Below are 11509 nucleotides of genomic sequence, written 5' to 3' on the forward strand. Positions count from 1 at the left end.
TGTCAAGATGGTCAAATCCAAGCCAGTTAGGGCAGGACAGGAGAATCTACCTAAGGGTGCTGTGGCTAGAAGCAGGTCACCTTGGGATTGTTTGTCGTGTCTGTGTCCACTGCAGCTCTGGGTCATTTCCAGGCACCCATCCTAGACTCCATTCACCTAAGACTGTTAGGATTTTTCCTTCTCCATGATGACATGGGGCTGGAAGCTACAGGCCCCTTGACTCCTCTCAATCTTGAAATGGAGCTGCCACTGTCCCTGAAGACGGTTAAGCAGAGGTGAGCATTTACTCCCAAGACATAGCTCCAGGCAGGCGGAGGTGATGGTTGGCACCTGTGTAATACATTAACTTTTCCGGGGGTGGTGACTCATGGCACCAGCCACATAGCTAAAACTGACAACGGGCTGCTAGACTAGTCGGGGTTCCCTAAAGGAACAGAACTGTTATACATACATACATACATATATAGTGATTTATAGACTGGCTTACACGATGTGCTCTGGGTAGCCCGACAATGACTAATACCGGAGAGGCCAAGAATCCAGTAGTTGTTTAGTCAATGACGCTGGATGCTTCAGCAGTACCAGCCTGGCCTGGAGGACTCCTGGAGAGTTGCTGGTCTTACGTTGGGATCCTAGATGAACTTGGCAGCATCACACAGGCAGAAAAGTTTCCTTCCACGTCCTGTTACCTGGGCTGCCACCGAAGGCACTCACTGCCTTGGTTTAGGGCGGATCTTCCTGCTTCAAATAATCTTAAGACAATCCTTCGCAGGCTTGCCCAGACACTTGTGTTTTAGTTCCAGATGCAGTCAGAGTTGACTACTCAAACCTCCACGTCCCCTCCCCTCAGAAACCACATCTATTCCACCCCACTGCCTTTTTCCAGGCGATCAGCCTGTCTGCTGCGGTCTCATTTGCTCAGAATTCCTCAGCCCAGCCCAACCTTCCTATACATTCTGCCTCTCACCTCCCAGAAATACTAAAGATATCCAATTGTTTTCCCCCAACCGGTTGCATCTGAGTCCTTTTGTCCTCCAGCAGGACAGGCCATGGCCTGCCTGGTCTTTCACCCTCTAAAGCAGGGTCTTTATGTTGTGCTTTATATGTCTTTATGGCCTCTCCTATGTTGTGCTGCCCACTGTCCCTCTGGCTCAGGCCTTCCCAGGTCACCCCCCAACCCCCATCTTCAAATTTCCTTTAAGCTTAATCTTCTGATGAGAGTCCGCAGAGGCACCAGGGCGTTAAGGATGTACCCTTCCGGCCTCTAGAAAGCTGAGCTGAGCTGATCAGAACCTGCCAGACACTCAGTTGTCTAACGCCCACCTGTCTGCTAACCGCGTCATCATGTCAAGGAACGCACACTCTGTCCTAAGAATCAGAATGCCTTGACCACTCTGACCAGACAGCATGCATTTTTTTTTTTTTTTCCCCCGAGACAGGGTTTCTCTGTGTAGCTTTCTGCCTCTCCTGGAACTCACTTGGTAGCCTAGGCTGGCCTCGAACTCACAGAGATCTGCCTGGCTCTGCCTCCCGAGTGCTGGGATTAAAGGCGTGCGCCACCACTGCCCGGCCCAGACAGCATGCATTTTCTGGCAGGCTTGAGGCCAAGTCTCAACCTCGAACATTTCCAGGTGCTGTTGGTTGCAGCCCAGAATACAGAAATTCCTTGTTCCTCACCTCTCCATGGACATTGCTGGGAAGATTTTTGTCCCTGTAAATAGTAGGAATTCTGCAAGTTCCCTGTGTCAACCTGTTTTCTGCTGCTACCTAAGACAATTGACTTGTAACAAGGGAAATTTTAATTTAGTTTTAGTTTTTAGCTCCTAGCTTTATGGGTTTCCATCCATCATCGGGCAGACTCGTCACTCTTAGGCTTCTTGTAGGGCCTGGGGAAAGATCCAGGAATACAGCTCTTCGCCTCAGGCCATGCAAGAGGAAAGGGTTGCATCACATTCCAACTGTGGCAAGCAGGGGACAGACCAGCTTTAACTGTGGGACCTCACAGTCCAAGGACAGCATTGCTCTTATAAATTTGGTATACTTCTAAGTGCTCTGTTCTATTTTGCCCAATTTTACACATTGAAAACAAAAACAGCCAGGCAGTGGTGGTGCATGCCTTTAATCCCAGCACTCGAGGAGGCAGAGGCATGCAGATCTCTGTGAGTTCGAGACCAGCCTGGTCTACAAAGCAAAATCCAGAACTGCCAGGACTGTTACACAGAGAAACACTGTCTCGGAAAAAAAAGAAAAAAAAAAAAAAGATTAGTTAGTGCTGCCTTTAATCTGGAGAACCAGAACCCGCACCCAGGATGCAACCCAAGGCACGTAAGCTACTCAAGAGCTATACTAGTTTGTAGTACCACCATACACCCCCCAGCCCCATCCTGGACATCTCTCTGCACGGCTTCTGGGAAGACTTCAACTTTGGGTTTTCCAGGTCGAATCAGACAGCCTGTTTAGGACAAGCTCTTCATCATCTCCCTTTCCCCTCAGCAAAATCGCCAGCTGCTTAACCCATGTTTGTAGAAAAATCCCACCTCAAGGAACAAAATGCAGGGGTTCGAGCCCCGCCCCGCCCCTTACTCCTCCCCGAACCCCGCCCCTTACTCCTCCCCTAACCCCGCCCCCTACCCCACTCCGATCCCGCCCCTTACTCCTCCCCCGAACCCCGCCCCTTACTCTTCCCGGAACCCGCCCCTTACTCCTCCCCGATCCCGTCCCTTATTCTTACCCGAACCCCGCCCCTCACTCCTCCCCGATCCCGCCCCTTACTCCTCCCGGAACCCCGCCCCTTACTCCTCCCGGAACCCCGCCCCTTACTCCTCCCCGATCCCGCCCCTTACCCCTCCCCGATCCCGCCCCCCGGCTTCTATTCATCAATGCGGCTCTAGTGGGCGGGGCTCGCTGACGTAGGGACGTGAGAAGGCCGGCCCGGAGCACGATGGCGGCGGCAGGGTCTGAACCTCTGCGTGTGGGCTTCGTGGGCGCAGGCCGCATGGCGGAGGCCATCGCCCAAGGCCTCATACGAGCAGGTGGGAGGCGAGGCCTGGTTGGGGGGCTTTCCAGTGGGAGGAGCCCTTAAACCTCGGCGGAAGGGGCGCAAATGGTTCGCCCCAAGGGCCAGTGGGGCGAATTGCCCTGTTGCTGGGTGAGAGCCGTATAACAGGCTTCCATCAAGGTCTCCAGGGTCTCTAGGTGAGCCTGCAGGAGGGAGGGTGGGTGGACGAGCCAGGCGTGGTGTAGAGAAAAATAACACAGGGGTTTTTTTTGTGGAACACTGATTGTATCGTTGAATGATATTCCTTTCAATGTATTGAATTAAAGAAAATTACCATTAACTTCATTCGTGACTTCTTTGTGGGGGTTTTGCTTTTTTTTTTTCCTGTTTTTTAGAGACAGTTTCTGGTTTCCTGGTTTCTCCGTGTCCGCCCTGGCTGTCCTGGAATTCGCTTGGTAGACCAGGCTGGCCCTGAACTCAGAGATCTGTCTGTCTGTCTCTGCCTCCTGAGTGCTGGGATTAAAGGCGTGAGCCACCACAAGTGGGCTCACGTTTGACTTATATCCTTAATGTGGCTGTGATTTTATAGTTCCCTATGTGGCACAAACCAATTTTGTCTTAGATTGGGCTGGCTTAATGCCAAGTTAGTGTCCGACTTCCTGGCCGCCGCCTCCTGTGCCACTTTCTCTGTTTTCTGTTGGTGCATCAGCCCCACTCTCGGGGTCGGGCAGCTGTGTGACATTTGAGAAGAAGAGGATTGGCTCTGTGTACTGAAGAGTGTCTGCCATCGCCTCTAGATGTCAACAGCACCTTGCATGTGAAGGCCAAAGTGTCTCCTACACTGCCAGATGTCTGCTGCCTGGGCGCTGGAGGGAGCGGGGTGAGGAGGGAGGCACACTCTGCCCGGCTGAGGACTGCTGATGAACAGCAGGGGCTGGCAATCCTGGCCTAACTGCTTGCAGTGTTTAGAAGACTTTACCTGCAGATTGCAGGTAGAGGAAGTTGGTGACCTTTGACTCTCTGCTTGCAGCTGAACTTCAAAGTCCAGAGGGTCATGATCATTAGAGAATGGTTTCCTACAAGTCTCATGGTGTTGGCATGTAAAACTGGTGCACACTTTTATTCCCAGCACGCGGGAGGCAGAGGCAGGCGGATCTCTGAGTTCCAGGACAGTCAAGGCTACACAGAGAGACCCTGTCTCGAAAAAGACAAAACAAAACAAAAAAACCAACCTGGCAGTTCGCCTGCCTCTTGGTGCTATACCACCCGTCACTGGCATGATTAGCTGCCTCTGTGTTCAGGTTGTGGTGTGCACTTCCATCTGGCCCAGTCTTTCTACCTCTGTACCCTCCAGAAACATGAGTTCCACCAAACGGGCACTTAGTCCTTCCCCTAGACATCCCAGCATGCTTTGCCCTGCAAGGGAGCTTGTTGCCTGTCAGGTCTTTATCGGATAGGCTATTTTTTTTTAAAAGATTAGTGTGTGTGTGTGTGTGTGTGTGTGTGTGCGCGCGCATGTGTTTGGTGCCTGCTGAGACCAGAGGAGGGCACTGGTTCCACTGGAGGTGGACAGTTATGGACAGTTGGCAGTGCCATGTGGGTCCTGGGACCCTATCCCAGGTCATCTGCAAGAGCAGCCAGTACTCTTCAGCTCTGAGCTGTCTCTCCTTGACCAGCCATCTGCTCACCCTGCTGAGCCATCTTTCCAGACCCTTCACCAGCTATCTCCCTATCCACCATGCTGTTCCAGGCCTGGTTCCTGCAGAGGTTTTGCATTTTGGGCCAACAGACCCTAAGTGCTCCAGTCAGCTGCCCCTTCTCTGAAAGCAGAGACCCTTGGGCTCTGTGTCTTGTCAGGATCAGGCAGGTTCCTGGCCCCAGTGTCCCAACAGTAGGCGATGGCAGTGGTGGTCAAGTACAATTGAATTCCCGGGGATTGCTCAGCACCGCGGACAAGCACGCCTGCTGTGATCCTACGGAGCCTTAAGCTAACAGTGGACTAGGCATGCTGTTTCCTATCCTCCCTGCCCTCACCAGCTTTTGCCTCTCTATCCAGGCAAAGTGGAAGCTAAGCAAGTGCTGGCCAGTGCACCGACAGACAAGAATCTCTGCCACTTCAGGGTGAGTGGGACTTGGGGTCTTGTCCTTCTGAAGCATTTTCCAGGGGCAGCTATGGCTGAAGGTTTGAGATGGTTTGGTTTGTCCTGGAGAAGGCGAGGTCAAGGTCAGGAAGGTCAAGCTTCCGGAAGACTAGAGTACACTGAGTGTGTGCCTGTGTGCGGTGGTTGTGGACACTACTTAGGAGGGAAGGTTCCAGAAGGTAAATCTTGGCATCTGTGAGGAGCAGGGCCTGTTGGGGTGTTTCTTAGGCATTTGAGAGTCATGGCTAGTATAGACACTTGTAACAACAGAGGCCTGAGGGCACCCCTGGAATGCAGGATGATTGATGGCACTCGGGTGGGTGGTCCGATGCCTCCTCACACGGTCACTTCTGGCCCTGGTGTCTGTGCAGGCTCTGGGTTGCCAGACTACTCACTCCAACCAGGAAGTGCTGCAGAGCTGTTCACTTGTCATCTTTGCCACCAAGCCTCAAGTCCTGCCAGAGGTTCTGGCGGAGGTGGCCCCTGTAGTCACCACTGAGCACATCGTGGTGTCTGTGGCTGCTGGGATCTCTCTGAGCTCTCTGGAGGAGGTGAGTGGTCTGTGGTGTGAATAAGGCCTTGACTATGAAATAAGCTCTGTTGGCCATATTTGGGAGGCAGACAGTATCCCAGACAGTCTCCAGAAGTAGTTAGTTGGCCCACCAGGGTTAGTTAGTTGGCCCACCAGGGTTAGGTAGGTGGGGTAATGTTCTGCCACTGTACCTAGGAAGTAGGGACTAGAGGCTGCATTTAGCTGAGGTGTTTGCCTAGCAGGCTCAGTCTCATAGGCTGCCTGACACTAAGCTCTCTCTTGTCCAGCTGCTGCCCCCAAACACACGAGTGTTGCGAGTCTCTCCCAATCTACCCTGCATAGTCCAGGAGGGGGCCATGGTGATGGCACGGGGCCACCATGCTGGGAATGACGACGCCAAGCTCCTGCAGAATTTGCTGGAGGCCTGTGGGCAGTGCATAGAGGTTCCTGAGTCCTACGTAGATATCCATACTGGCCTCAGTGGCAGTGGTGTGGCCTTTGTGAGTATTGTCTTAACCCATACCCTCGAAGGCAAGCCCTTAGCAAAGGCCTTGCTCTCAAGGTCTCAGAGTCAAGCCTTGGGGCCTCGAGTGGTCCACGGGCCACCAGTGAGCTCTGCTGTGTCTCAGAACATCATGCTTTGTTGGACCATTGAGGATGGCCCCTTTACCAAACTCTGGATTTAGGCATTATAGCCTCAGGTATCTGTGACCACGTTCGGGGCCTTGTTTCTTGTGGTTCTGAGCCTTCCAAATGCTGCGACCCTTTAATACAGTTTATGTTGTGGGGACCCCAACCATAAAATTATTTTTGTTGCTACTTCATAACTAATTTTGCTACTGTTACGAATCGTAATGTAAATATCTGTGTTTTCTGTTGGTCTTAGGCGACCCCTATGAAAGGGTTATTCGACTCCCAAAAGGGGTCGTGACCAACAGGTTGAAAGCTGCTGTTCAGAGCATTCTCTAGCTGGGAGCTGTGTCCAGCAAAATGTCAGTTTTGACCTTCCCCCTTTCCCACTTCCAATGCTATTGCTACAGGTGTGCACATTCTCGGAGGCCCTAGCCGAAGGTGCCATCAAGATGGGCATGCCCAGTGGCCTGGCCCACCGCATTGCTGCCCAGACGCTGCTGGTAAGTGAAGGATTCCTCAGGAGAATGTTGGGAAGGTTGTGCTCAAGAGTGTCTGCCGTCTCCAGCACACAAGAAGACAACCTGCAGAGTCTAGACAGGCTGGGGAAACGTGTAGCTGCCCCACTTTTCTCAACTCTCCCTTAACTCTTCTCCCCAGGGGACAGCCAAAATGCTGCAGCAGGAAGGAAAGCACCCAGCCCAGCTTCGGACAGATGTGCTCACACCAGCTGGAACCACCATCCATGGGCTTCATGCCCTAGAGCAGGGCGGCCTTCGAGCAGCTACCATGAGCGCGGTGGAGGCAGCTACCCGCCGGGCTAAGGAGCTCAGCAGGAAGTAAGCCAGGCTCCAGGGGAGACTATAGGCTCCTTGCCCAGCTCCAGCCTCTGAGTGGTGAGAATAACTTGGAGTGGGTGTTGTAGTGTGCTCTCTCCTCCGAGCATCACGACCATCATCAAAGATGCTGTGACGACTTGTAAGAGACCCTCAAGATCAAGTCTGTTGCCTGTGACATTCAGTCAAGGAAGGAGGAGGTGGGGAGGGTCGCTTGGCCCTCATTTCTGATACCAGCTTCTCCCTTCTGCACCTCTCAGCCAGTTGTAACTGTCCTAATTACACATGACCTGATGGTCTCAGGAGGTGGTCGAATATGCAGCCTGTGGAAGATTAACTGAAGCGGGAGAGGGTTCCATCTTTGCAGATATGGGGGGCATCATCATCCATGCTAGCATGAGATGCTTTCATGGTGTGGCTGCTTTGGGGTCACCCACACTCCTGTAAGCAACACCCCATCCATGCTCTGTAAGCCCAATAAACTCATTGGTTCCCCAAGTTGGACTTGGGTAGATTTGTACTTTGGTTTGTCCTTGGTACCCTATAAAGAGGGGGTAAATATTTCTGTTTCCTCAGGGAGAATATCTACAACATCAGGCACTAGCCTCCTTGCTTGCCCAGGTTATCCCCATCTTCCCCTTGTTCCACCTCTAAAGACGACGGTTCTCTATCCATCACACAAGTGTTTCTACTTCCTCTGCACTTGGAAAAAACTGTCCATCTCTGCAGGCCTCCTCACCCCCCAAAGTACCAATAATCTTACTTCTAAAGAGTCATAATAGACAATGTTGGTTCTTGCCGGGTGGCGGTGGCGCACACCTTTAATTTCAGCACTCGGGAGGCAGAGCCAGGCAGATCTCTGTGAGTTCGAGGCCAGCCTAGTCTACAGAGTGAGTTCCAGGACAGGCTCCAGAGCTACACAGAGAAACCCTGTCTTGAAAAACCGTAAAAAAGAAAAAGAGAAAAAAAAAAAAAAAAGAGTCATAATAGGCAATGTTGGTTCTCAGGTACCTGAAAGCTGGTCGGTTTGTTTGTTTGTTTTTGGGGGGAAGTTGACAGAGCTGCTAGCAACTCTTGACAGAGCTGCTAGCAACAAGAGCTCCTGAGCCTGGTCTAGAGCCCTGAGCCTTCTGTGAATTTCCGTGGGACTGCTCAGAAGCCTGTGGTCATCCTAGCGGAGGATAGCGGCGGCAGTGGCCCAGGAAGAGATGGCACTTGCCCAAGACGCTCCTTCCCTCGCCATGAAGCCAGAGCCTTGGCCCACAGGAGGAAAGAGTCCCCAGGAGAAGCTGCAGAACCCCCCACCCCTGAGCAGTCAGCAGGTGGGACATGTCCTTCCATAGTTAACAAGGAGCTTCACCACGGGGTCTACACTGCAGACCTATGCTGTCCAACTTGCCCTGTGCTCAGGTTGCACTGGTCAAATGGAAGAGCTGTCTGAGGTTCCAAAGGTGGGTCCTCGCTAGCTTTGCAAGACTAGACCTCTGCCTCCAGCCGGACCTATGCTGGCTCTCCAGGGCAGGTAGAGCTGGAGCCTGCTACTATAACTACAGGGACTACCCTGGGAGGATTTGACTCTTTAGTGTATCCTTTCCTAGACCAGCAGGTCGGGAAAACCAGGACGAAGAAAAAGTGAGGATTGGGGACCAGGGCTCTGGGGCTATTGTGTAGGGAGGGCTTGGTATGGCTCTGGCTCCCACCCCAGGTACCCTCTTCCCCAAAACTCTCTTGGCCACCCAGACCCCAAGATGCTGACTCCCTCACGTCTACCCAGCAGCCTCCTGAGACTTGGTGGAAGCATCCATCAGTATGGCTTGGGGCACTCCCACTGTGGCATCTGCTAGCTGGGTGACTCCAGGCACCTATCTGTAAAGCAGGACTGATGGTATTCACAGAAAGGAAGAGGCTGTCTCTTTCCCGTTCCACTACTCCAATGCTTCAGCCCTTCCTTCTCGTGGTTCCTTGCCTTGGACATCCCGCTCTCATCCCATTTCCAGCGGGTGGGTGGCTTCTCTCAGCCACGGGCTACCTGATTGGACTCTGGCATTGTCACTTGTCAGAAGGGCCATCCTGAGTCCAGTCTGTACCCTTATTTCCTCACTTGTGTGGATTTACGGCCAACAGCTCAGCTGCTGTGGTTATACAAAGCGCTGAGTGAGCTGGCCAATGATAATGAGAAGGCAGATGATACAGACAGCAGAGGGGTCCCCCTGAGCTGCGGCATCACTTGCCTGTGTTGTGCAGACACAAGACAATCGGCTTCCCAGCCATGCCAAGTCTAGGTACGATAGAGTCCCAGGGTCTGGTAGAAGGCACCCCCTTATGGGAACCCCTTGGGCAGCCTACCTGCCAAGAGACTGATGGTAAGTAAACCAACGGATCTTTCTTTCTGGGACCAGGGCTGGGAAGTGGAACACACCCCTTCACTGCCCAGTCATGGTCCAGAGGTGACAGGCTGGGACACAGGCTGTTAGTGCCTCAGAGAGGCAGCTTTGGGGCCATTCAGCTGTGATACTGTCATCCAGGCCTTTCTAGCGTATGCTGTTCACCTAGCCACCGCTTTCTGAGATAAAAACTGGTCGATGCTCATCATATTCTCTTTATTCCCACTTTTATGCCCTCCTCCTACCCCATCCTATGGAGTGTTCCAGATCCAAGCATTAGATCCAGTCACAAAAAAGAAGACTAAAACAGGGTGGCTGATGACGTTGACCAGTTTCACCTTTATTACACAAGTGCCATTATACCATCTGGCCAGGTGAACTTGGCTGTGAGCAAGGGTGAGTGTCAGAGAAAGGGCCCTACGATAAGATATGAAACTCACAAGCCCAAGATCCTATTGAGGACAGCTGATGGGGTCAAGATGCTCTTGTGAGCCCATTTAGAAGAGGCTAGACTATACCAGGTCCCGGCTGGGCTTCCCATAGCCAGTCCTAACTAGGTAGTGTAAAGGGCTCTCAGTCCTCAGAGGACCAACCTTCTAGCTTGATTTGCGCCCCTCCTGTCGTACCGTTTAGTTTCACCTGTAGCTCAGTTGCTTTCATTTTCCAGGTGCGTGGATCTTGGGGACAAGGCTGCCTGTGACCACTGCAAGCTCGCAACCCCCCAGAGAGGTGGTGGTGGCTCCAGCCGAACTCACACCCACCTTTCTGTGCTGGGTGCCTTCTCCAGACATTGGGTTCATGAATCCACGGCAGGACCACCGACCTGAAAAGGCTGCCTATACTTCCCAGGCCAAAGGATCACTATGCTTTGTGGGGAACAGGCAGGCCTCCAGGGCAAGAGATCCAGGATTCCTGCATGATGCCTTTTACGTGGCAGGTAGCAATGGCTGCTGGAGAAAGGGACTGCAGTTTCACCTTCCTTTCTAGTTCATGCAACTCAGTGCCCATAGGGCACAGCAGTGCAACACAGGTAGACACACAGTGAGAGTAGAAGGCTCTCTTGAGGGGCCCATGAGCCCCTAGGGAGCCCCATCAGACACTAAAGGCGAGGCGACTGTACATCTTAGGCCCAGCTGCCACTGGGGCTAAGGCCCCTGTGCAACAGGATATACTTACTGGACTGCAAGCCCCAGAGTTACAGGACCTACTGCTGGGACATATGGGCACCTGGGCAAAGCAGCCTCCTCCACAACCAGGACTCGGCCACCAGCACCTCTGTCTATGGCATGTAAAGAACACCAGCATATGCCAGCCTAAAAAAAAAAAAAAATGCACTTTTAAAAAATAGTGCTGCTGTTTGAACTCAGGGTCTCAGGCATCCTAGCAAGCACCATAGCATCCCTAGTCTGAGATGACACCTTGGCACCTTCTCATGGGCGTCTCCCTAGCCCAGTTAGTGGTAGTATACAGACACAAACCTGGCGGGAACTCTCTGTGACCCAGTCAGCCCACACTTGTTTATAGGGCAGCAGCAATATGGGGCCATGGAAACCTCCTGGATCTGTGTCCCCCCCAGATGAAGGGGGCTTGGACAGTTAGAGAGGCTCGAGAGAGGTCTCACTCCTGGGCCCTCCTAGTCTTTGTCAACTCTAGTCTATCTGGGCCCAGGCCAAAGGAGGAAACACAATAGAAAGGACGAAGACAGAAACGGATGGAAACCTCTCCTAAAGAAATAGTACAGGTAGCCTAGGCTGGAGCAGCTACTAGAGGCTATCCAGGCTGGATGTAAATCCAAGGCCCAGGCAGGTCTGCCTCTCTGGAAGTAGGTCTATGAAAGCCTGATGGCAGCTCCTAGCCTGGGTGCCTGGCTGATATGGAAGCTGCTGATATAAATACCTTAGGCTTCTGAACCCCCACCCAAGTTGCTAGTGCTGGAGACCCTCTACCAACCATGACTGCCCAAGGTTCTCTAGGTCTTTAGGCTTGAG

At 52.6% G+C, this 11509-nt stretch overlaps 1 protein-coding gene across 1 annotated transcript; it reads left to right on the forward strand.

Moving 5' to 3' along the window:
* Window positions 1-2878: 2878 nt before the first annotated feature.
* On the forward strand, window positions 2879-7635 carry Pycr3 (pyrroline-5-carboxylate reductase 3). The gene is made up of 6 exons (XM_059247272.1): window positions 2879-3032; window positions 5055-5119; window positions 5511-5690; window positions 5959-6171; window positions 6712-6804; window positions 6962-7635. The coding sequence occupies exons 1-6, from the start codon at window positions 2942-2944 to the stop codon at window positions 7142-7144; spliced, it is 825 nt and encodes a 274-aa protein (XP_059103255.1). The 5' UTR covers window positions 2879-2941; the 3' UTR covers window positions 7145-7635.
* Window positions 7636-11509: the final 3874 nt, after the last annotated feature.

This window comes from Peromyscus eremicus, chromosome 20 (genome assembly GCF_949786415.1).
Source record: "Peromyscus eremicus chromosome 20, PerEre_H2_v1, whole genome shotgun sequence".
Lineage (NCBI taxonomy): Eukaryota > Metazoa > Chordata > Mammalia > Rodentia > Cricetidae > Peromyscus > Peromyscus eremicus.